Source organism: Ischnura elegans, chromosome 10 (assembly GCF_921293095.1).
Source record: "Ischnura elegans chromosome 10, ioIscEleg1.1, whole genome shotgun sequence".
Lineage (NCBI taxonomy): Eukaryota > Metazoa > Arthropoda > Insecta > Odonata > Coenagrionidae > Ischnura > Ischnura elegans.
This window is the reverse complement of record NC_060255.1, coordinates 73945983-73973476: the sequence shown is the minus strand read 5'-3', so window position 1 is coordinate 73973476 and position 27494 is coordinate 73945983. Positions and strand designations below refer to the sequence as shown.

The 27494-nt window shown below is 38.4% G+C and overlaps 1 protein-coding gene across 1 annotated transcript in view; it reads left to right on the top strand.

The window, feature by feature from the left end:
• Positions 1–27494, top strand: part of LOC124166932 (dual oxidase maturation factor 1-like) — a 137554-nt gene that overhangs the window by 28758 nt on the left and 81302 nt on the right. The window contains exons 3-4 of the mRNA XM_046544645.1: positions 3754–3888; positions 24380–24484. Of these exons, the coding sequence (XP_046400601.1) occupies positions 3754–3888; positions 24380–24484 (240 nt within the window). The remainder of the gene's footprint in view (positions 1–3753; positions 3889–24379; positions 24485–27494) is intronic.

Sequence of the window (27494 nt, the reverse complement as noted above, 5' to 3'; positions counted from 1 at the left end):
CATTAAAGCACTCTATCCATCAAATTTAGAGCGACAAAATGTGAAACTTGCTCTCCAAGTTTTTAACGAGAATGTGGTGAACGCGCTTTCCTTTTTGGGGAGAAGCAAGCAACTGGAGAATTCCTTAGGAACTGCGGCCTTTATTAAGATTATTACCAACTGGTGGAAGGTAGTCAATGTCAAGACACCTTACAAAGGTTTAAGGCTAAGAGATGCTTTGCAAAAGCCATTAACTTTGGGGTGTGAAGGAATGAAATTGTTAGAGAGTGTTTTTGAGTGGGTTGATAGGTGGAGTGAGAGTGGTTGTGGTAATCTATCACGTGAAACAAGGACTGCCTTCATGCATACCACCCATGCTCTAATTGAGGTAGCCTCATATTGCATTAATGAGTTGGGTATGGAGTATATGTTGCCAGGAAAATTCCAGACAGACGCTCTAGAGGCTCGCTTTGGTTTCTACAGGCGGCTGTCAGGCTCCAACTATCATGTATCCATTCGACAACTCTATGAGTCTGAAACCAAATTAAGGCTACAAACGTGCCTGCCGTTACGATTAAAGTCACAGGCTTGTGAGAGTATTTTGATTGATTCGGTTGATAATGGTGATGATGATGATGATATCATAGATATGGATGGCTCTGAGTCAGGGTCGTTCATCCATTTCAAGATTTTTGTTGAACCGCATGACATTAATGGTGTTAGCTCTCATGTACCGGTGCTATCATACATTGCGGGTTATTGTGTACGGTCCTACCTTAAGAAGGTCAACTGCTCCTCATGTAAGGATTTTTTTTCAAAAGACTGCATGTTGGAGGATAATAACAATGATGATTTTATTAAGTGTCTGAGCCGTGGAGGTCTTTTTCTTCCTCATGAAGTCTCGTTAAATGCTGTTTTGTTTTGTTTTGTTGTGTTTAGTAAAATAGTTAGTGGCCCTTTGGAAGAGAAGTTCCTTAGGGAAGCAAATCAAAGAACTGTTCTATTTAGCGTAACTATGAATGCATTGATAATGAGTGACTTTTTTAGTGATGAAGTCTGTCCTGATGGCCATCACATGTCAAGTGGAATTAAAAAAATTGTATATGTTGCATGTAACATATTTTTGAAGAACTACAGCCGTAAATTAAGTGATGCTTGTAGTAAACCTGGATTTAGCAGGAAAATTGTAACTCTTATAAAGTGAAAAAAATTCTTATTAAACCATTTTTAAGCATTAAAAATATGTTTTATTGCATTGGATGTGAATTATAATGAGATTGAAAGGGGTAAGCCTATCCTGTTAATCACATCTAAGACAAGTTACAGGTATCACCATCCGTTTCCATTGGTCTGCTGCAGCATTCTACTTCATCCTCCAGTCGCGTCACTGAGATAGGAACCTGGAACTATGATTCTGCCACGCATGCAATTTCTTATAACATATGATGAAGTTTCAATCTTCATTTCTAATTCAAGTTAAAACTTTTATTTCATACAAGTTCTGCATTCAATGCTAATTTTGCCATTGAAACTTTTGGCGTTTTACTCATTCTATGATAGAGAGAATGGAATAAGTAAAATGCCGAGTACCAATGATAGAATAGAAAGCCTATAGAATAACATCTTGCGCATCAAAATTTGGTGGTAGTATGTACTTAATATTTGGCTAGCTTTTGGTACTCTGTACGTCGAGATACGTATCACTTTAACTCACGAAATGATTTAATGTGTAACGCACCTCCCGCTAGAATGAACTCACGTCAGCATCAATATAATATGGAATATAATAGTTAGTATATAATATGGAAGTGAATGGGCATTTGATCTTCGATGTAATTGTATTACAATTTTTAGCGTAAAGTACTGCAATCGTTCTTTCTGAATGACAGTTTCCTCGAACCCAATGTTCATTATCAAACATCGTAGACGATTTGCCTCTGAAGTGCGTTTTTCTCCCTCGTTTATATCGCGATGCCTCCGGAGGCGATTTCGGCCTCCGCGTCATGACGTCACAGCGAAGTCCTCAGGCCTTTTACTTTAGGTGGCGTTGCCCGTGCACGACTCCAGCCGAGCGGGGAAAGTCGAGTGGTCGAGACCCCTCGACTTACCCTTCGAGTGCAAGCAGAGTGATTAGAGCTCATCATAATGAATGCATAGTTGCTGCATGTGCTCGCAATTGGAATGCTAGAGGAGGCAAAATTAGATGCTTTGGATTCCACGAGTTTAGAATTCCGTTTTGGAAAAATAAATTTCAATTAGATCACAAAAAATTCGTGCGTTTATACCGGCTGAACGAATAACTTACAGCGGACTTAACGGACGGCAGCGGACGACAGCTAACGCGGTTTTGTGCGGGAATCGCCAAGATCTTCGGCATTGACGTAGGAAACTAAAGGAGTGCTCGAAATATATTGTAGAAGGTTGTCTACGTACCATTAGCTATGGCTTTTATGTGATAATTTTATTCTCCTGCAAGGAATTTAATTGATATAACACAATTCCTGAGTTTTGGTCTACATAATTCCAAAGCATTTTAACGCCTAAGCTTCTTACGGCGCTTCACTTTTATACTGGAGGACCTCACCAGTCATTCGTTGAACAGGATGAATACAGTGCTATGTACCAATCTACGGCTGACAGATGCATTACCGAAGTGACTCATGCCATAAACGCACATTTAAGGGTCCGGTTCATGTATTGATTATTGATGGTGGACTATTCTAGGGTTGATTTTAATATATCTTTATGTATACTTGAGATGCTGAGACGAAAACACTCAATGTAATGTTGGGTCCGGTGGGTCACTTTCAACCTGAGTCTACGATTTATGGCATTTCTATGGCAGAGTTTAGTGATTACATTTAAATGGAGAAATAGATGATGTTAATTCAATTACAGTAAAGGAAAGAGGGAATTTCGAGCATAGCCCATAAACGCTCTCTAACGGGTGCTGGCTGAAACATAGGTTACACATACGATTTTTTGGTTAAAAAAAACTTTTTTAGTTCCTCTTTCATTTATAGCTGAAAGTTAAGTGTTTAGTAAATATTATAAAGCGTTAAAACTCCGCTCTTCTTTTGGGAACGCTCAGTCGGTATTTTGCTCAAGAAATGCTTTGGAGGTGGTCCTCAAAAGCTTATCGTTAGTTTTTTTTTACCGTGGGGTCTTGGTACGTTAGGTTATTAGATTTTGAAAAGTACACGACAAATTTTTTTTTTGCCAAAAGAGAAATTTTTTATCATTTTTTTATTTTATATTTTATTTTATTCTCAAACCACCGGATACAGCTCTTATTGGCCATTTAATACCGGGGTATTCAACAAACGTAACAATTAAACGTACACGAACAACCATGTCCTGGACCGACTGGTTCTTCCATAAATTAGTCTTATTTTATTCCACAAATTGGTTTTTAACCAAAACATTTGATGCTCCTTATGTCGAGGACCAAAAAAGAGGGTGACATTGCCAAGTTGAATGTTTAAACGGTTAACAATTATTTGGTGAAGTTGTTGGAATTACCGTTTACAGTAGTCAGTAAATTGAAAACAACAATGAACAACAATTATGGATCAACAACTATGGAACTTGTCTAATTTTTGTTGATTAAGTGAATAAGAATTACAAAAAATTGTAAAATAATTCTAGTATCATAAATTTTCTTCCCATACTATATATGCACTGTCATTTCCGAAAGTCCCCCCTGATAAATGTATTCAAATATGTCTTACAAAAAAGAGAAAATAACTTAATTAATTTTTCTTTCTCCTACAGCTTCCAACTATGGTCAAAATTGGGAAGTAGGCGTCATCAAGGCGACCGTACCCTACAAGGCTGGAGTTCCGGACGAGATTAAGGCTGACATAGGGGTTCATATTGGCCTACGCTCCGTGAACATAACGCTTAAATGTGAGTACCAGAGCTTAATAATTTACGCCCGAAATGTCTTTTTCCTTGCGTTTCAGACCACGAAGCGTTGGATTATATATATATATGAAATTCTGCGCTACAAAAGTATGGACCTAAAACTGCACCCTGAAAATGATTTTTACGGTGATTCAATTTCAGTTAGCGATACATGGCTCATCACTTTTACCAATAGGTGCTTAATTATTCTCTATGATGAAATTTTATTGAATCAATTACTTCATCTCAACAAGGTTTGTAATTAATCGCATGCTTGTAGTCGTGCATGTACTGGCGCTAAAATAAGAAGTGTAAATAAATATTTGTACACACATGAGCGACATTTTCCTGTTTAACCCTCAATTATCCAGTGTATTGCGAATTAATGAGTGAAATGGTGCGGTAGCATCGCGCAACTTATTTTATGAAAATGTATTCACTGCAGAAAAAGGGTGGTTTTTGGTTTAAATTGTTTTTTATTACCTGAAACACAACTTGTGTAAATAGAATTTTCCATATTGGAATTAGTCAATATTCAATAGGGTGGTTTCCTTCATCAAAGAAAACGAAAGGCATTGATTGCGATTCGTTGCCCACCATTAGTGTATTCATAATATACCAATTATTTTGTTTTAGAAATACCGGGTTAGACGAATGGCAATGGTCCATTTTTATCCTAATTTGAAAAGGGCCAGATTGGCGCCCATGCGATGCCACTCCACGTGACGTCACAGGGACCTAGTTTCTATACGAGAAGATAGGAGTTATACGTCGTCTGAGGTTACCATTGCATGCATGAGGCGCAGAGCTCAGGGAAACATGTCTTAACAATCACTTATTAAAACTGGCTAAGGTCGGAAAGTTTTCCTCGTTTGATAAGTTATTAATAATCCTTATTTAAGCCAAGCGCTACCAGCCAGCAGGGTACTGGGCTAGCCGCTAGCAGCCTGCGTCGTATCAGCGCTAAGCCTCGCCTCAAGGTCACCTCGCAGGGCGGGAGGGGGAACCAGAAATACGTCACGCGGAGAGACTTCCCGACATTCATACTTAAGCGTCGCGTTTTCGCGCGCTTGAAAATTTTCTTTTTTCATTTAATCGCGAAAAATAGATATCGTCATTTAAAAATCTAAAAGCGTAAAATACGTACTCCAGGAGTAATAATCTTTCGATTTAGGCAATAAAAAAATAATAGGAAACCACCCTATTCTCATGCAAGAATAGTCATCAGGTTATAATTAATTGAGGTTTTTCGTTTCAACTCTGATGAGTTGTTTTTGGGAAAAGTTAATCGCGTTTGCTTTTATTACGGTCATATGAGTTAAACGGTGGTACTTTGAATGAAAGAATCCATCGTAATTTCCAAAGATTTGATAGCTTTTACTGGAGTGCAACCTATTGCTATTCTCATTATCCTTTAAATTAATCAGTGGCATAATCCCAAGTTATTGACGGGGAAAACGGGTGGAATTATAACTCTAAAAATATGCTGGGGACGAGATACTTTTTATCATATAGTGAAAAACTGCTTTAACCAACGGAAATATGCAGAATAATCAATTTTAAACTGTGGATGCGATTACAAACCTTGAAGAGATGGAGTAATTGATTCAATAAAATTTCATCATAGAGAATAATTAAGCACCTGTTGGTAAAAGTGATGAGCCATGTATCGCTAACTGAGATTGAATCACCGTTACTGAATAGTGGCAGTCACTGTCGGTATCTTATTACTCGAAATCACTGTGACTGTGAACTCGGTCACGCTGCCACCAAGTGATGAGCGATACATCGCTACCTGTGCTTGAAGAGAAAGTAGCCGATCACTGCGGATGACCAAATTACTAAATACTCTAAATCAATGCCACTGTGCATACGGTAAAGATAGCTTCGGCTGCTACCACTGCTACCAACTGCAGCAATGTTACGTCTAATCAAGGATGTCTTTTTCATCATTTGTGATCAATAAGACACCCTCGGGGATCGGGTTGGTGTGATTTCTAGAGTGTTGGCTTCCCACCCGGTGGGCCCGGGTTCAAATCCCGGCAGCGGCAGAGAATTTTCAGAAACTACCCGATCCTTGCTTGAATGTTGTGTGGAGGACATGTCAAGCGCAACACTCCGTCCGTCGAATGGGACGTTAAGCCGTGGTCCCCTTGGTGCCTTTCGTTAAGAGCAGGCTAATGCCGACGCCAGGTTTCTCTCCACCCTTCCTTACCTACCCTTCCCTCATGGCGCAAATGACCTCAGCTGTCGGTCGCCTCCTCCAAATACCATACCAATTAGACGCCCTTTGCGAAATTTACAGGTAACGGTTTAAGTAAAGAATATGAAACCGACAGGATTTTAATGATTTCCACTTATCAGTTCCTTTACCATACCAAATTTACTTAAGTATCGCAATATAAACTCAGTATCGCTACAAATCCCTCCAAAAATTTTTTTGCCTAATTTTCCAATTTTCTATAAGTTTATTCGTTACTATTGCGGAGGGCTCATTCATTGGAATTGGAGAAAATAGCAGGAATAGCAGTGCCCGCAAATCACGGCTGAATTTTATGAGTAATTTTCCTCGGTGATCGCAATAAGAGTTGGGAATCACCGTTGCTGATGAGTAGCAGTCACAGTTAACGAAGTGATTGGAATGTCACGGTTCCGGCTCATCACTCAACACATTTCAACTAAAATTGATGGAGTTATTGATAAAGGTTAATAAATAAACTATTCTCGCTGATTTATTAAGCAAACTAACAGTTTAATAAACAATATTTGTATTATAATCATTCTTTAGTCTTCTTTCTATCATTTCATCACTAGTTGGTTGGTCAATATTCGTAAGATTATTTTGACACATCTTTCCATTCCTCTTTCCTATCCGCTAGCCTATTCATAGTGACGCATTTCTTCTCTTTCACATTCTTTACAGGGAAGGTTGCCTAAATCGCACAAAAAAAAAGAATTTTTGAAAAAAGAACGAATTAACTCAAACATACCTGACACAATATAAGTTTTAAATGCTGATTAATATGAGGCGGAATGTCTACTTATCTCGCAATTTTTGGGTACAGTCAATCCCAAGTTTAACACATGTATAAAAATTTAATTTCAATCCTCTGCAAACGGTGCGATTTTGGCAACCTGTTTCCGAAATCGCACCCCTGAAGGCCAAAATTAGGAAATGATGTTTCAACGAAAATGGGTGGCAGAAAGGCAAGTTACTTAAGATTAGTTTTTAGATCCCTGAACAGAGCAAACATGTGCATTAAAATACCCGTAACATAAGGAACGAAAAAAGTTAAATAAGTCATATCTTTGACATTAATGATAGATGTAGTTTTTTTGCTTGATAAAAAATCTGTAATAAATGAAACAAGATTTACAAGTCTTTTATAGAAGTGATTATGCTTTGGAATAGTCTTTTCACGGCAGCTTTTTTATGATTCCTCACAATGCACAGGTATAGAAAGACGTGGTGCGATTTATGAGCGTCCGCCATTTTATATAAAATCATTTCCACCGCCTGAACACGTGATCATACCACGCTGTTAATAGCACTAAATGAAACACAGTGGGCCACAAAAATATGATATGTTGCTAAAACTTTGTGAATAAAACTTATTTATTTTCGATAATCTTGTAAAAAGACGAAAAAATAGCAGAAGAGACACTTATTTTCCTAATACCTACGCACCTGGCTTGTCACTACACTGGTGGCCACCATTGAAGTGTGGTTTGCGTAGTGGTGCAGGAAGTTCCTAATGCAGCCATTAGATTGCATGTATATCTTATACATTGGTTTCTAGCATGTTGGTGCAATTTCGGCAACTCTCCCCTGTATCTGTCCTATGTAACTCATTCGGGGCCGTGCCTTGCCCTTCTTCTCTTCTACCTGCCCTTCTTCGATTGTTTTCATCTCGGTTACCAAAATGAAATTAACTTTTCTCCTATTTCCTACATTTTCGAATGACAGTGGCCACAATAGGAGAGCTGTTGGATGTTCAGTGAATCTGTCGTCGCTCGGGGCTACAAAAGCTACACAATAGAAGCGGACCTTTCATTTGTGAATGTGAGTGAGCCCAGAGTCGTCTGGATGACCATTCTCAGCACTACACCCTCATTCACAGTTATTATGACGCAATCCATACGACTCGCGCGCTGTAGGCGGGCATTTATTGAATTTTAAAGCTGTACCAGTATTCGGCTAAATCTTTGATGTTATCCGAATTTGGGATCAAATTAGGAAATACAAAATAACAAAAGCTTTAGAAATAAAGCGAAGCCTATCTTAATTGCAGTTCCAGGGCAAAAAGTGAAATCAATAGGAAACCCTGATAGGATGAAAGGGGTGACATTTTGCCGTCCGATGATGTCTCCATCGCTTGTTTGCGGTAGTGGTTCTGCCAATCATGCACTTTTTCGGCTTTTGAAATGCTGATAGATAGAAAGATAATAACTGTGACTGGGTGTGTTATTTCACTCGCGAAATCAATTTTTGGCGAGTGCTGCCTCGCGAGAGCTTTCAGTCGTTTTCATGAATCGGGACTAAAGTTGGCAATTTTTTTTTTCAATCCCCGTAGGAAAGGCATTTTATGGTGGCTTCATTTAATTTCAAGTCTTGTATGGGTGATATCAATTCATTCTATTTATCCTAGTAAACATCTATATCACACAAATTTTGTGTTGAAAATGACAATATGTTGAAACCATGGTCGGTATGTGAGGTTTGTATTAATGTGTGGTATCAATTCATTCTATTTATCCTAGTAAACATCGATATCACATAATATTTGTGTTGATAATGACAATATGTTGAAACCATGGTCGGTAGTTAAGTTTTGTATTAATGTGTTGTATTAATGTGAATGGAAATTACCCTTTGAAGTTTTTATAACGCAAGGCTCACGACTGAGCTTTAAGTCATCAAGTTGTGGATAGTGGGTCAACCTCTGAGTAGATATTGAGGTGAGCTGCGACATGAGCGAGTTTACTTGTCGAATAAGCAGTCGTGGACAAAAATCGGCGACATTCCGAGGTGGTATGGGTCTATCCCTGGGTAAGATAGGCAATCTAAATGATACACGAAACCTGTGAAGATGCCGTGACTTGGCGATGGGAGGCTGCCGACAATTATGCCTCACATCACCTCGGGGTGAGGGCAGCAGCACTTCTTTATAGGAGTGAGGGTGGAGACAACGGTGGTCAGTACAGCGACACTCATTTCACTGCAGGCGTGGTAACATTTACTTTAACGGCTGTAATACTGCGATGTGGAAGGCAAGGGAAATAACCACATCATAATCCCGAGGAGTCGCAGCTACTACAACTTTAGATAATCTTACAATAAATAGTCATTATAATGGCGCAGGCGAAGATGCCTTTCTACAAAAAGAAGAATTTTATTATAGCTGAGAATACAAGCATATAAGTAAGGAAACAATTCATCAGGTGGCAGAAACATGCTACATATGGAGCATGTTTCTCTATGGAAGCGAGGCTAAGACGTTGACAGCATCAGAGAAGTCAACATTGGAAGCATTCGAAATGTGGTGCTACCGAAGACTGATGAAGACAAAATGTGACCGTGTGGAAAGACCGTGTGAAAAGAACGCTTAAGTACCTAACGAGGAAGTGCTAATATGAGTGGGAGAAAAGAGAAGCCTGCTAAAAACCTTAAGCAGGAGACGGCCGTCCATATTTTCAGGCATGATGGCCTGATGAAGACAATAGGGTAGTTTCCTTCATCAAAGACAACGAAAGGCATTGATTGCGATTCGTTACCCACCATTAGTGTATTCATAATATACAAATTATTTGGTTTTAGAAATACCGGTTTAGACGAATGGCAATGGTCCATTTTTATCCTCATTTGAAAACGGCCAGATTGGCGCCCACGCAATGCCACTCCACGTGACGTCACAGGGACCTAGTTTCTATACGAGAAGATAGGAGTTATACATCGTCTGAGATTACCAATGCATGCATGAGGCGCAGAGCTCAGGGAAACATGTCTTAATAATCACCTATTAAAACTGGCTAAGGTCGGAAAGTTTTCTTCGTTTGATAAGGTATTAATAATCCTTATTTATGCCAAGCGCTACCAGCTAGCAGTGTACTCGGCTACCCGCTAGCAGCGTGCGTCGTATCAGCGCTCAAAGCCTCGCCCCAAGGTCACCTCAACGGCAGCGGGAACCAGAACGACGTCACACGGAGTTTCCCCATTATTCATACTAACCCGTAGCGTTTTCGCGCGCTTGAAAATTTTCACTTTTCAATTAATCGCGAATAATAGATATCGTCATTTAAAAATCTAAAAGCGTGACATACGTACTCCAGGAGTAATAATCTTTCGATTTTGGTAATAAAAAATAATAGGAAACCACCCTATTGTTGAAGGACTGGTGAAAGGGAAAAAGGGCAAGGGACGACCCCGAATGAGTTACATAGGACAGGTTATAAAGGATGCAAAAGAGAAGATATACGTCGCTATGAAAAGGTATCGGATGAGAGAGGAATAGAGAGCATGACTGGTTGCCAAGCTCTCCAGGAGTTGACTAATAATGATTCTGGTCATGCATGGAATGCAGGCAAAACATTATATCTGTATTTCAAAAAGTTTGAAAGATCACGAACACACCAGATGCATCATAAGAATAAAAAATAAGGCTATAAGTTTTCTATTTAAGGTCTCTAAATTAAGTGAATCATGTTCAAATACTGCAGAAAAGTTTCTCGGGTTTTCCACCGGTTGATTTCGTCCATGTCTCCCGACGTTTCGATCCGCGACTTGCTGATCATCCTCAGGGGATCTTCCGAATGCCGTTCTTCAAAAATTTTCCGTATATATACACTCCCTCCGAGTTCAGGTGTAACCTGATTGGTTCACGCTTGTTGAGGTTTTCCCGCCATTTTTGTCGTATATAATGGACTTCATTATTGGTCTCCAAACATTGCTGATTTGGAAACCAGTGTCCCTGTTGAAGTTTTTGCGGTTGATGCGGATCTGAATGGCTTCCTTGACAAGGCGGTCCCAGTAGCCATGTGCTCGGCATAGCAGTTTCGTCTCCTTCCATTGTATGGCATGGTCTTCATTGATGCTATGCTCCGCCACTGCAGACTTTTCCGGTTGGGCCAGCCGTAAGTACCTCTGATGTTCCTTCGTTCTAGTTTCAATAGTCCGACTGGTCTCTCCAATGTATCGCTTTCCGCACTCGCATGGAATTTCGTAGACTCCTGGTGTGCATTCGGAAGATCCCCTGAGGATGATCAGCAAGTCGCGGATCGAAACGTCGGGAGACATGGACGACATCAACCGGTGGAAAACCCGAGAAACCTTTCTGCAACTGATACGCCGGGAAAACCTAAGATCATACACATGTTCAAATACTATTTTCAACTTTAAGCTTAGGTTGATGAAATGACGTTATCAGAAAAAATAACATTGTCACAGGCTTGGACCGAATCCATCGTGATCCTCAAGCAAGTCTGGTACAGCTCTGTGGTCGTATTAATCTTCCTTTGGTGGTGCGGGCCTTTTAGTTTTATCTAGAGTAGCATATCAAAATATGTTTGTGCGGTGGATTACCAGGGATAAGGGTTCCGGTCGCAAAATTAAATGAAACGACTCGAGTTCCAAAAACCAATAAAATATTTTAAGCGAAAATGATAATTCATGCCAAAACTAAAAGTTGACCATGGATGGGAAATTGAGAATTAAAATTGCCTGCCTGGAAACAGTCATAAATTGTTTAGGTGGAATGTGGTAAAATGCGAGTAAAGACCGATTAAAAAAATAGCAAAAAAATCATCCGAGGGGAGCTCTCACCGTCAGATTATAATGATTTAAAAAATTTATTATTCCCACCAACTCCACCATACATTTATGGCGGTTTTCATGGAAAAAATGGAATAAAAATTGGTGAAAAACAAGCTTTTTCCAAAAAGGAGTATCAAATGCACTCAGAAAAAACTTTTCTTCATTCGAAGAAAAGCATGGGTGCTGATTAGGGTCATAATGAATGAATGTAGGAGAGCCCTAAAGGAAAATACGTAAGGATTGGCTCGCAATATTTTTACCTAACCCTTATCAGCACTCACGCATTATTCTATGAGTGATAAAAAAGTTATTTTTTACTTTTACCTTGTATTTAGAAAAAGCGCGTTTTTTAAAAATCTCATTTTATTCGTATTTTTTGATTTTTAGTGGCGAATCATGTACGAAAAATCCACAGGGTAAAAATTCATTCGCCTCCACCGGGATTTGAACCCGGATCTCCCGGATTCCGGTTGAGTGCTTTAGTCAGTGAAGCTAATTTTCGCACAGTTTGTGGATTGCGGGTAACTCCGAAAAGATATCACCGTAGATAGTCCTGGTATACCAAATTAGTGAATCATGAAATCGATTAAAAGAGAACTGTTAAAAAATTGCTACCAAAATATTTATAACTATCCGCTTTTATAGAGAAAATTTAAAACAATTTTTCCACGTGAAAATTTGGTTACCTTAATATACTACAATAGCAGAGTCTTAATTGTGAGAATACCTACAACAGAGGGGACTCCCTTAGAAATTGATTAACTTGGCAAAAACATGCACATAAGAATCTAGATGCCATGTTAGAATCAACAGTGAACTGTCAAGAGAATTTAATGTACGCACTGGAGTTAGACGAGGAGATGGACTCTCTCCTGTATTATTTAATCTAGCTTTAGAAAATTCCCTACAAAAGGTTAAACTGCAAGATCAAGGGATTAGATTAGATACAAAAGTCAATATCTTAGCCTTTGCAGACGACGACGTAGCACTGCTAGCAGAAGGTGAAAATACCTTGGAAAGCGTGGCCACTAATCTACTAAATGAAGCTAAAAAGATTGGAGTGGAGATAATTGAACTCAAATCATAATATCTTAGGGTAGACCGTCACAGGGACATTATGATGAACAATCTAGAATGGAAAATTTTACTTTCGAAAAAGTAACCGAATTAAGACATTTTGGGGGTATATATTGACCAAGAATATCAAGAGGAAACTGAAGTAAATACTCGAATATTAAATGCCAACCGATGTTATTAGGCTTTGCAAGGGATTTTAAAAAGCAAATATTATAAAAGAAAAACAAAATACGGGTTTACAAAAAAATTAATACAACCAGTTGTCTTGTATGATTCAGAAGTGTGGGTAGTGTCAACGCAGACTGGCATTAGAAATCAGCCTTATATAAGAGGGAATGGGTCTCCTATATGCAGCCACCATAGAGTTTATACGAGTATTTATGGCAGCCACCTTGTTCAATACCCTGTGCGCGTTAGTTCTGCAGAAGAATGCTAGATGGCATAGAGTGCCTACGTGTTATTTTTTTCCTGCAAAAACATGGTGATACAGAAGAATGATGAGGATAAAATGGAACGACCGAGTTAGTAAGGAAAAAAATCATAAGAAGTGTAGGAGAGAAGAGAAGCACCATGGGAATCGTGATAAGAAGACGAAACAGCCTTATTGCTCATATATTGTGACAACGCGGCCCGATGAAATCAATGGTCGAGGGACAAGTAGATGACAGGAACGGAAAAGCAACTCGACTCAATAGGCTGGTTTTATATATATATTTTTTAATTTCCTAAATCGAAAGATTATTATTCCTGGAGATCGTATTTCAAATTAAATGAAAAGTGGCAATTTTCAAGCTCGCGAAAACGGGACGGCTAAGTATGAATACTGGGAAAAGTCCGTGTGACGTCATTCTGGTTTCAGCTGCCGGTGTGTGAGACCACTTTGGTGCGAGACTATGGGCGCCGCTACGACGCAGGCTGCTAGCATATAGCAGAGTTCCCTGTTAGCAGATAGCGCTTGGATTAAATAAGGATTATTAATACCCTATCAAACGAAGGAAACTTTCCGACCCTATGCAATTTTAATAGGTGATTATTAAGAGATGTTTCCCTGAGCTCTGTGCCTCTCGAATGCATTGGTAATCTCAGGCGATGCAAAACTCTTGACTACTCGTATAGCATTTGGGCCTATGTGACGTCACGTGGAGTGGCATCGCATGGGCGCCAATCTGGCCTTTTTCAAATGAGGTTATAATTTACCATTAACATTCGTCTAAACTGGGATTTCTGAAACCGAATAATTTGTATATTAGGAAAACACTATTGGTGGGTAACGAATCGCAAACAATGCCTTTCGTTTTCTTGGATGGAGGAAACTGCCCTATTTCAATACCTTGCGTGCTGCTGTTTGATGATAGTTCTTCAGAAGAATACTGGATGGCGTCCATTATGCCCATTTTTTTTTCAAATTACGCCCATAATTGAGAAGCTAGTTTTTTTGTTTTTTACTTGAATTTATTGCATTTTTTTCTGTAAAACGACTTATGCTCTCCTGGAAAAACATTACGTTCCAAGTTCATTGTTTGGCGTGATTTATTGTAATTTTTTTCATCACATCCACGCAGAAAAATTTAAAGTAATGCTTCAAACTTCAAATTAAAAAAATATTTACTATCACCGAAGGGAGTTTCATTTCCCTGCACCGTTAGTAAGGCATTTTATTATTTACTTTGGCCCAAGAGAAAATGCTGATTTTTTGCCGTTAAGTTAATCCTTTCATTTCTGTTTTCTATGTAAATAATTTTGCTAACTCTAAAATCTTTCCTAAAAATATCCAATACCTCGCCGTGGTAATATCTATTATTCATAAAAATAATTGGCAACAAAACGATATTTATTAATTCTACGAATCAGTTATGACAAATTTTGGGTGGTTCATGATTGGGATAAAATATTACGAAACGCTATTTGCATTGGTTTGACTGGGAACTATGACTTCGTTGGTTTAAAAGTATGAATTTTTCACCTTGCTGTTGTTTTATAGATGGCAAAATTAAGTTCAAAATTTGTTTTATGAAAAAATTATTTGCAACGATTATTTTTATATAAAACAAATTTTGCACCGAATGCTTTGCATACATGAGCCTCTCCTAAGAGCTAAGGTCATGAGTTTAACATTTCACTGTCGAAGCTCTTTTTTCAGAGTTTACTAATATTTCCGCCAGAGAAGCGTCTGTTGTTTGGGCATATAATTATAAAATTCGATAAAAAAAAACAAAATAAAAAAGGGTCAATACTGCATTTCCAAATTCCGTCGGATGATTCCTCATTGGGTCACCGAATTCGATCAAATTTAGGTAATCGTCTTCATTTGATTATTATACAATTCTCCAGGAGTTATTTGGCAATGCATTCAACGGTTTACTAGATATTGCAATGCTGTAAAACCGCAATTTCACTAAGGCGTCTTCTCATTTGACGTTACCTCTCTGGGAATAATGAAGGTATAAAAGCATACAATTATTATTATTACATTATTGTTATTATTATTATTACATAAATTGTTACAAGTCGACCATGAAGTCGGATGGTAACATAAAGTCAGAAAGTACATTAAGACAAAAATATAAAATGCAAAGTACCAGCTTGGTTGATAGGTTACATCACATACAAAAATATACATAAAACCAAAAATACAAAACAAAATACTAGACACAAAATATTTTTTAAAAAGCCCTCAAAATACCATTTTTGCACAATACATGTCCCAATGAACATAGCACCAAATCAGCAAAAAACAATACTTGTCTACATTTACATTGCCCTCAAAATCCATTTTTACACAATAATATACGAAGACCAAAGTAAAAAAAAACAAAAACACCAAATTCAAAAAATCTACGTTTATAAAGCCCTCAAAATTCAATTTTATTTATTCTATTGATAAATATAGTGGCGTTAGTTGGGTAGGGCTAAAAACAAATTCCTCCGGTAAATCATTCCAATCCTCTATCCCCCGATATAGGAAGGAAATTTTTAGTCTATTTGACAGCTGCCATGGAGCCTTAATCTTATAATTATGATCCCTCCTCACCAAATAACTTGGTCCTTTTAACCGCTTTGTTTTCCTCCACACACGATCCCCACTGTAAGCTTTAAATATACACTTCAAGCGTGCTTTCTTCCTACTTGACTCTAAAGATTTCCAGCCCAGCGTTTTTAACATCGTTTTTATAATGGTTCTGAATTGGAAAAGATTATTATTATGTAATGGTTCCTTTTTTTCACGAAAGGTAGGTCAGTTTTTTATTTATATCATACTCTAAGTCGCACGGAAAAGAAGGAAGAATTCATGTCGGGTACTATCACGCATTATTCTCTCTTCGTTTACGTACCCACGCCAACTGACCAAGGAGCCGTCGTCTACCTCTCGTCAGCGCTTCAGTTATTGGCTCGGGTGCAAAGCAAGATCACGTTCACAGCATGTCTTACCGTACGTGGTCATTACAGCACTTCCTGAGGCCGAAGGAATTGGGTCGTGGGGATCGTGGGAAACGAAAGCAAAAGGAAAACGCTGACTTTGCAAGTGAGCAAGGAAATGAAGGGAGAGATACGACAGCCGCCTCTTTCAATACTTCAAATTGAAGTCATATTATATCCTCATCAGTGGTGGCATCGTGCCGGAATGCGCCGGTACTCCGTTCCAACACTGGTTAACAAAAGACATAAATGTCAAATAACACTTTTATCAATTTTGGTGCCTCAAAATTTTCAATGTACACATTCCTAACTAAAACAAAATTTGTCTCCATGCTTCTGGGTTTCTCTTGCGACGACAGAATCTTCGATATTCCAACCGGCGTCTTCAGGTCGTCGCAAAGAAAATCCACGCGGTGAAACCCAGAAGTATGGAGACATCATCTAGACAACGTCGCGGAAAACTACGAAGAAAACAAAATTTTTGAATAAAATTTAAATAATAACTTGTAATAAACAAAACATGCAGAGTAATATTTCACTTCTAAAAAAAGTTACGGAAAGTGCCTTCCGACACTGCTAATTTTGCTAAGATGATACTGATCCTAATCTGCCAGATCGTAAGAAACTTGTCAAATCTCTAAAGCGATCTGCCGGGGTAAATCCGTTTAAGATTCATATCAGAAGTCGACATACCTTTTGACTCTGCGTTTTGTGACATGGGTTGCCAGCAGGCATGGTGAGTTTGGAATAACCCCGCGGCAGGGAGCAGCAATATGTTCTTGAACGGAAACCTTTACGGGGGTTGGGTAGCATAAAGGAGGGTGGAACTGTATTGGCAGCAATGAAGGTATTCTGGAAGCCAGGGAGTCGACCTACCAACGCGAAGTCGTAGCACGTATCCCTCAAGGTGGACGTGATGGATGGAGTTGACGTCAGGAATACAAAACCAATATTTTCGCAGTCTGATCGACGGTAGGGTCCCAAAACGGATGTTAGAGTCAAGCGTACAGTTGCTTCTGGCTGAAAATTGTGAGTGACGTATATGTCAACCATAGTAATTAAATACAAGCAGCTGTAGGAATTTTCCACGCTATTTTATTTAATTAACCGATTTCGACGTTCACATGAAATTATTTACCCTTCACTGCGTTTTTAACATGTATGATATACTACACTCTTTGCCGTTTTTTTCTGAAGTGCACCATTGTTGCTCTCTAACGCATGGTGTAGGTATCAGATATGATACACCCCGCCGTTATGCTATGTGGTTCTCGTAGCAAGGGGAACCCTTCAGGGATACAACACACCGGGGCCGGGAACCAAGCCCGTGGCTTATACGCCCGATCACCCGGGGAGGGGGAGGAGAGGAAGGGAAAAGGAAAGAGGCGCCGCCGCGATAGGAGCCCGACGACGCCTCTAGGATAGGATAGGAGCGGAAGGAACGGGACGGGGAAAACACTTCAAACTTCAACAAGAAGCGAAGAAGGCCCACTAAATAGCGAAACCAAGCGAAGCTATTAATGTCCTAACGACTTTGGAGGATCATTCAATGAGGAAGAATGATCCAACGATCAAATCGTTAGATGGTTCTCGAAGCAGTCACTTGGTGCCAAAAGGTGATCAGCTTCTAATTATATTGAAGTAAGTCAGCTGCCTGCATGATAAAAGAGTGAGAAGATTAACCCGAGTGGTATCTATTTATGTAATAATTAGTAAAGGTGCGGCCGCCAATGAGAAATTTTCAATGAAAATGTGAAATTAAAACCATTTGTGGAAAATTTCCAAATCTGTGATGGATTCATTTCCATTTTATGTAAAATTTTCTATGACCACAGTGTATCATGTGTGATACATATTAAAATGTTTCCAAAAAATTAAAAAAAATGCAGAAAAAGTTATTGAAATGTAGTAATGTAAGCGTTTCTGAATATATTATGTGAAGAAAATATTTTTTTTTCGCGCGTAATTAGCAATTCATGTAGCTAAGCATTAAGAGCTCTACTTTCGTCATATTCGAGTGCTGTCTCTCAAGACAGAAATTACGACAGCTGTTCGTATTTTAATGCTATCGATGTATTTCCACTCAGTGATCTCGTCAACAATCGATCTGATGCCAACTATCTTCTCCAAATGAAAAAAGTTTGGCTTGGGAAATATTTCACATGTATTGAAGAAAAAAAATCTGAGTGGAGGTGTAACGTTGGCCAATCCATCAAACAATCAATTAATAATAATTTTCCTTAAAATAATAATAAATAATAATAACCTTAAAATTAAGACATTGCATACTGTAATATTCCAGCTAGCGATTTGATCGATGAATTTTTCTTCCTCATAGGAAAATCCTCTAAAATCGCTGGCACATTAATGGCTTTGCCCGGTTTCGCTTATTAGTAGGGCCCTCTTCGCTTTTATAGCGTTGGGGTGTTTTTCCCTCTCCCGTTCCTTCCGCACCTTTCTTCTCCCAGAGGCGTCGTCGTGCTCCTATCGCGGCGGCGCCTCTTTCCTTTTTCCCTTCCTCTCCTCCCCCTCCCCGGGTGATCGGGCGTGTAAGCCACTGGCTTGGTTCCCGGCCCCGGTGTGTTGTATCCTCGAAGGGCTCCCGTGAGCCCTCACACGTTGTAATATCTCCCTTGTTCCCGGAGATATTGCGTGTGATGCGAAGACGCTTTCGTGTAATTGTAGTTTTACAATATTACAATGCCTTGTAAACCGTTGCATGCATTAATAAAAGAGCCTGCAGGATTCCTGACCCGTTCCTTTGTCTTAATCGAGGTTTTTTCCCCTATTTCCTCATCCAATGTCATCATCTTCTCCTGGCTTCCGCCTTACTGCTTATATCTTCTCAAAAAGTTTCATTTCTTCCCCTCACTTCACTAAATCTCAGCTCCCTCTTCCTTCTTATAGTGTTCCTCCCGAAGACCATCAGTCCTCCCTTCAACTTATATACGTTACTGCCGACCACACCTCTTCCAGACCATACTCATGTCTCATTGAGTCTCTCCTGGTTGGCAATTGAAGGAGGCGACCGGCAGCTGAGGTCATATGCGCCATGAGGGAAGGGTATGGAAGGAAGGGCGGAGAGAAACCCGGCGTCGGCATTAGCCTGTTCTTAACGAAATGTACCAAGGGGACCACGGCTTTACGGCCCATCCGACGGACGGAGTGTTGAGCTTTAAATGTCTTCCACGCAACATTCAAGCAGTGATCGGGAAGTCTCTGAAAATTTTCTGCCACCACGGGGATGCATTACTGCTACACTGAAGGCCTTATCTTTCCTTTGAGATATTAAGGTCATGAGTATAGCATTTCATTGTTGAAGTTCTGTTTATCAAATTGATTGTTTGAGGCGTAACTTGGTAAAAGCGATTCATTATTACCATTAAAAAGAAGAACTTTGTGCTTTCATATTAATATTTATTCACGATCATGGTTTCAACGTTAGACGTCATCATCAGGTGAACTCTACAAAGGTCCATCACATTCTTTTATACCAGGCTTGGTGGGGGAGGAAGGTAACGAGGTTGAACGGATTGGTCAAAAGAGAAGAGGGAGGGGGGAAAAACTTGGTCACATGGTATGAAAGAAGTTAGGTGGAGGAGGCTCCGTTAGGAAGGGCATGGCAGGTGGAGGGGGGATGGTTCCTCCTAGCCTGGTATAAAAGGATGAGATGGACCTCTGTAGAGTTCACCTGATGATGACGTCTAGCGTTGAAACCATGGTCGTGAATAAATATTAATGTGAAAGCACCATGTTTTTCTTTTTAATGTTAATTCTGTTTATCAGAAAGTTTGTTAATTTTTCTGCTTAGGAAACGGCTATGATTTGGTCATATAATAATGAAAATGAATTTATTATTTATTTTAGTGTTCTACCTATTAAAGTAGGTTTGCATGCAGTATTTAGGAAGTGTTCTGGCAGCCTTTCCTCCCTACATGAGATTCCCTCTTTAATTCACAATTAAACAGCCCTCCTAATTTTCATCCTATCTAAAAATCCTATTCTCTTCCATCCCATCCCTCATTTACCAACATTATACCCTCTATGTAATATTGTTTTCAACATCTCCTCACTTCTAAGTACTCGCTCCAATCATACCCTCTATCTCCTCCGTATCTCATCCAGAAGCTGCCTACGCTCACCCACCATGTCCAGCACTTAGTCGTTTCCTCTCCGTGCACCTCACCTTCTCCATTTTTCTCCACACTCACATCTTGAGTGCAAATGAAAGATGGATTACAAGTCAAAGTAAAAGGGAATCATGTGAGCCATTTCATCAAAATACGATCCGGTGTTTGACCCTTGGGGCACCGGTTTCGACCAAATTTGGCAAATTATCTCCATTTAATTGGTAAACACAAACCCCAAGGTGCCTATGTAATGCATGAAACGGTTTACTAGATATTGTACTAGATATTATTAGTATTGTGAAACTGCTTTTTCACAAAAGCATCTTCACATTGGACGTAATATCTCTCTATAATATAGGGATGATAATTTCGCGTAAAAGCCCTCATTATACTTGATTTCACCTTGAAATTCGGATTGGTCTACCCGTCAGCGACGAGATTGGGGATTAATGTAAGTCCATTTATTTGCGCGGTGAGTGAAAACCTATCTGAAAGCCGACTGGAGGACCCTTTTGTAATATTCGTGGTAATGGTACTCCAGACTTTGAGTCTTATTACTCTGGGCTGGGTCATAGGATGCCTAAACTCTCTGAGTGGACTTAGCCTAAAAAAAAAACTCCCTCTATCTCCAACACTTGCCAGGAAAAATGTAGCCCTAGTCACGTCCCATTATCAATCTTGGGTTTGACATGTGGGAAACCGAGGCAGCGCGCAAACATGGTTTGACGTACCAACGTACTTTATCTCGTCGTATGCGGATCGGAAGCTTTTTATAAGCCTTTCGGTGGACGCCCGCAATGGTCCCAAAAATGTGACGGTAGGGAGCTACCTTAATGCCACATGCGCCAACCACGGGCACCAACCCAACAATGTTTCACTGGCGAGCAGTAAGGTTTTGGAAAAACACCCCTCTAAAGGACTGGTTACACGGTACATTAACACGTACAAGTTAACGTACGTTTGCGTGATCGATTTTGGTGGACCGGAACGGAACATGCTTGAATGCATTAACCAAATTAGAACAGGTTCTATTTGATTTCCTACACAGAAAAAAAGATTTGATTAAAACTATCAAAATTTTGTGATAGGGAGTATTTTTGTTAAATATACTTAAACTTTGATGTAAATCACTAAGCACTTGATTTATTTCGTAATCTATCGAACGGTCTGTCGTTCCTCTTTTGTTTATACCAAAACACATTTGCAGTTGAATGATTCTTGAACAGGCCTTACATAAAAGATAGGTCGGTAGAAATGATTTCGTTTTCACTATTTGTGATGGCGATAACTTTTTAATTTTTTTACGTTTATTTTTCTGTTTATTTCTGCTTTAAATTGAAATTTTATCCGTAAGCTGGTGCATCAAAGACAATGATTGAATCGCGTATTATCTTGGATATTAAGCTGTTTGTGTATTTCGACTCATTAAAACTTTAATTAGAGGTATTCCTGAGGTATAATCATTCGCGATCATGTTTAATAACATTTGATATAAGTCGTCATACTAGACCCAATCCATGTTAAGGATATCACCCAGCATGTTAAAGTCATCTCTACATGGATGTAAAAAGACTGCAAATAAAGTTTTCTTGTGCATCTGCACTAGATATTGATAAGAAATACTACGTAATGCAATTGTGTGCATCAAGTATTCCTCTTAAGCTTACTGTAGTCACACCTTATTCACATTTCAAAGCAAAGGTTGATTATTTACTGTTAGGATTCATATTGAGCGCCTTACCAGGCCATGCTAGTTCACGGGTCTCTCACTAGGTGGCTTGGTGTGCACGACTGTTCCTGGGATACGTGCTCTCGCTCACTCATCCGGTAGCCAGCATACCCCGCAGTTGTATCCATGTCTATCCAATATATTTACTTACATCGGGCTTGTGTTATATTCATTTAACATACAATCCCGTGTCCCAACATTTACAATAATAGTACATTACGACGTTTGTGTGATCATATATTATGGCAACCGATTTAGCCTAGTTAAGTCTGTTTCTACCACGCGGGGGGCCCACGTTCAACGCTACGTGCAAGTGTATTTTTTCTCCACTTTTTTGTATTTATTTTGCAGAAACTTATGTTATACTCTTAATTTTATGATTTTTAATCGGAAAAATGTTTTTTTTTCTGGGTGGAAAATCTTTCTTAAGAGCACGTTACGTCGGTATTATTATCCTTTAGATTTTAGCAGTTTTCATCGAACTGCTGTGGCCAGTTCAGTAGTAAATACCAAACTAGTTTGATAGAATTTATCAAACTGGTTTGGTAGTTGTTACTGAATTTTTCAATGTGCCATATGTACCGAAAAGTTTGATAAATTTCATGAGAATTCGATAGTTATAACTTATCTTTTTTTCCGTGTTTAAATCGTATTATGACCTTTCATGACAAGATATGTCGAACAATTACTCTTGAAAGATGGTCTAGAATGACCTTGAATATCAATTTAGCATTCATGACGACATGTTCCACGTTCCATGTTCAAGACGTCTCCAGTAGTGTGAAAGATGCTTAAGTCTGTTGCCGAAAATTACTATGACGCTCCTTTTGAATTCTACGTACATCCATTATATCATTTCCCATGATGAGGAAAGAGCCGTTGCACGACAGATTATTAATTTTGCAGTATATATGCCCAGCATTATTTTACTATAAGTTCTTAAGTATCTCGGAGTCAATTTTTTTTTCGAACACGAAGTAGCAGTTAAAATGATGATTCCAGGAATGGGGTACATAGATTACAGCTATGTTTCCTCCATATTATCGTTTTCCTTGAAATTCAAAGGCTACAAAAGCAATAAAGGTCCACAAACAGAACGGCTTGGTTGAAATGTCATCATGATGATTCCCTAAAGGATAAGATTCGTGAAAGAATTCCTACTTCGAGGAAATGTTTTAGCGAGGAGATGATTCCAAGTTGTGATTTTAATAATGCAAATTTCCCCTTTCAAATGAGGTCTTTGATACCAGTATACAATTAAATTTCATTTTGTGAGATGTGCAGAGTTTCGAAATCTCTTCGAATAACATTTGCCAGCGTATTTAGCATTCTTTTACTTCCTAAGTCCTTTCATTATAATACTACATAGTAGACATACTGAGCAAAAGTTGTGCCGCGCTAAGACTACAGTTGGTCGTATAATGATTTCAAAGGCAAGTAAATTGTGCACGAATATTTTATTGAGAAGTAACGTTTGACGCAATATCTTGCTTTACCCTTCCCGGAACTTCAGCACCATCGTTTTATGGGGATAAAATCTCCCAAATATGCTGTAGTAAAATTTGCATGAGAGATATGAAAGGGCATATTGCGATTCGTCAGAATCCTAAGCTTTCTTTTTACTCTGGCCAGATATTTTCTCCTATTTTGCCGATAGCCAAGCTAAATAAGTCAAGACCATTGGATTTATTTTTCGGCATTTATTGTAGTAAAGACAAAAATATTTATTTACAGTCCAATATCACCAGAGGGAGGAATTCTATGGAGGGGGTGGATTTGTGCGGCTTTTCCTTTGGGGAAAGACAAAAAATTTTATATTGTGTTCATGAATGTTTTCTTATCCACAAGACAAATCATAGCGGACATGTTCATTCTATTAGAAAATATCAATGCGAATAGTTTACGATCCGTGAAATTAGCGAATTATGGACAACCCGGAATTATTACTCCTATTGCCGTTCCGGTTCGTCTAATAGGTAGCCAAATTCCACGAATTCAACGCAATAACTTTTCAACTTAGCATGACCATCCAAGATTTTTTTCGATTTCATCCTTGGAGTTTGTCTTGCTCTACAAAACTACAAACGAACCGAGGAGGTATTTCCCGTTGTTTTTTAATCCGCCTGCGCAACGTAATTAGACGGCATAATTATTCACTCAGTGCGGTAATTTCCCATTCGGATAAGCTCTTAGGCAGACGTGACTTATCGGGCATAAATCCTGCAGCAAGGAAGGTCCACTCAGAGACCAGGATCATTCCGTATAAAAGGCAAACATTTCAACGGGATATTTAGTAGCACACTCAATAGTGGTGTTTCTTTTTTATTTCAGCGGAGGGAAAGGATAAGGGGACCGGACTGAAAAATGAAGAAATTAACTACAATGAACGTTTCTCTTGGACCTGGGATCAAGGGCGAATAGGGTTTGGACCATTTGGTAAGTAATCATATTAATTAAGGTATTTCTATTTAATGAAAAAAACAATTCCGAAATTTCATTATAAATAAGAGTTATAAATGAAAAGACAATGTCGATTTGGGAACTAATGAGTTTTTAATTGGCTCATTAAAATTTGGCATGATTTTAATTTGGCAAAATGAATAATATACTTTAGAGTTGAAATGCTAGGAAAACCAAATAGAGGACCGTATTTAAGAATCGAAAGAGAAAAACTAAGTACTAATTATTGACGTCAAGTAACATTTATGTAATTATAATCCATTCATTGAAACGGAATTTCAATTTTTATCTCGCGAGTATTAAAATTAACTCCTTTCGTTACTAAGTACCAACGAAGTTTTTGCTGTAATAAGATGGAAAAAGGTAAGCAGTTGCAATGTTGTATGAAAAACGTCAGTATTCATATCTACATGCTGTCAACTCACTGTAGTTCATGATTTGATAATTTCGTATTCGAAACTGCGACAGCTCTCAGCTTTGCATAACCAAAATCAATGTAGGATTAAATTTTTTCCCTTATCGGTGATCGTCTAAGTGATATGGCTAATGTGATATTATCATCATTATTATTGTTATATATTGCTGCAATTAGGCTATTGCCTGGTGTCAGCATTATATTTACACACATGAATAACAACTCTATCTATCTAATAGCAAAGTATGCAACGGAAAAGGCACCCATAGCAAAAAATAATGCATACATATGATATAACTAACAATAAATATTGACCCAATTAACCCAATTTTAAACTCTCCGCAATAAAACAATATGTAATTAACCAATCAATGGTGAGCACTTATTGATAAAAATTTTCACATTTGCGGGGAAGATCTTAAAAATACCTTCAGGTAGGCCGTTTCACTCCTTTGTTCCACTATGTAAGAAGGCTTTTTTTTTTCAAAATTTCAGTTTTCTGTTTTTTAAACTTAATTATGAATTTATGATCTTTCCTTCCTATGTAGCAGTGTGAGTCCAGCATTATACCTATATTTTCCGACCCAGCTCTTTTGTAAAGGCTTTGTACACCCCACATAACCTATTTATGGTTCTTCTCACTTTTAGAGGTTTCGATCCTGAACACCCTTACATAGCTGTTACACTTCCCCCTTCTATGTTTTCCTGGAGTATACCTGGCTGCCTTTCGCTAAAGTTTTTCAAGCTTGAAGGATTCATTTTTACAATGGGCTGTAATGTATAAAAGAGCTTAATAATCATCATTTCGGTAATCTGGTGGATGAATAGAGATAAAAACCACGAGTAATGCCCTGAGGAAAGTTTAACCTATTCATTGATTGAGGAAATCCAACCTCGAACGTTCAGGCTTATAAAAGCGCTGGGTAGACCACTAATATCTCCTGAATTCTACAATTTAAGACTCGTCGTGATAGGACGTAACTATAGAGGGTAATTAGGGCAAAGAAGGAGGCAGAGAATAAAACCCTCCAGAACCCTAAAATTAAACAGAGAAACTCGCATCATAGAATTTCTACAGGCTTGAAAAACAGTAATTAAATGTGTTAGTTTTAATTTGGCTAATCTCTAATTTAATTTTTTCCTCTTAATGCCGCGGGCCGATGTATCTACTTTTTCTCATTTACCAAAAACTGCCATGAGCCGAAATATCGGATTTGAGATTGGCAGTTGTTCCAATTAATGATTTTGCATCAACTCAACTCTTTGAATTATAATAAATTCAAGATTTATTATTTAGTTTCAAATCAATGTTTTATGAGGAAAAGGAAACAACAGCATGTTGATGTACCAAAAAAAGTAAGAGAATATTTTTTCTCGTAGATAATACATTTTACTTAATCACCTACGGAATTTATCGTCAGTGCCACACTGAGAGGGTTAAGTTAGTTTATTTGCGCTATTGACGAATTATAACAGTTTCTTCGATTGATACACTCAGGCCTCGCTTTGCCTGGTTATCAGTAACTGGTGTGGTGTGATATTCAGTCTGATCCATCCACTCCTAAGCCGAGTCCTTGTGACGCCACTGGTACTGGGAGTTATTATAATCAAGAACGGATATGGTAGAGAGAAAGAGCTCCATGAATAGCTTTGGTTAGTGCTAAATTTGTTTTACACAATCAATGTAAAGGAATCCTGGATCAATTAGTGGTCTATGCAGTTGCCAAATTAGTAAATGGTGCTGTATGCGTATGCACTACCACGGATCGAATTAGATAAAAAACTTGAAATGGGAACTTACATTCTTGATGGTCGCCAAATCTATCGAGCAAAGTAAAGTAATGATTGAAATTTTCATTATTTGGGTTCTTCTTTTTCCTTTTATAAATATTTATAATTAATTAAAGTATAAATTATGAGATTTGCGCTACTTAGCTACTAAGTATTTCTTCAAGGTGTATGGTAGGCTTAATTGAGCTTAGTTTGCGTGGCCTTAGTTCTCCAATGCAGAACTTATTTTTTGTCATGCATCATTGTAATGAATATGTATCGTTAGATATTTTGAAGATACCCTGTAAAGATATCAGGGGCGATTCGATTTATTAAGCATTGAGTTTAATTTTCATGGCTTAAGTACAGTCCGTATTAGTTCCAAATGGTTACTCAGAAATGAATTCATATCTTTTACATTAGTGCGAGATCCTAGACCGTAAATAAAGCATCTAAATCCAACTTGTAAAGAGAGAGTTAAAAAAAAAACATATCCCAAGTTGCAACGGGTGGGCCGTTATACAATAATGGCTGCAGCCGGTGAGTTTATTTAGCCGAAGGAAAATTTTGCTCCAGTCATCCTAAAAACGTGGCCATATTTTGCTATAAAATTTAAGCTGCAGTAAAAAAAATAACCGCAGCTCTCCTGAGCACCGGAGTGAGGATAGTGATTTCGCAATTTCTAAAAAAATATTTGATTGTTGGATAACTAAAAAGGAAATTGAAGAGGAATAGGTACCAGAGGAGATTTTTCGCGACACCTTTTCATTTAATTTAATGGAAAAACGTATAAATAACTAC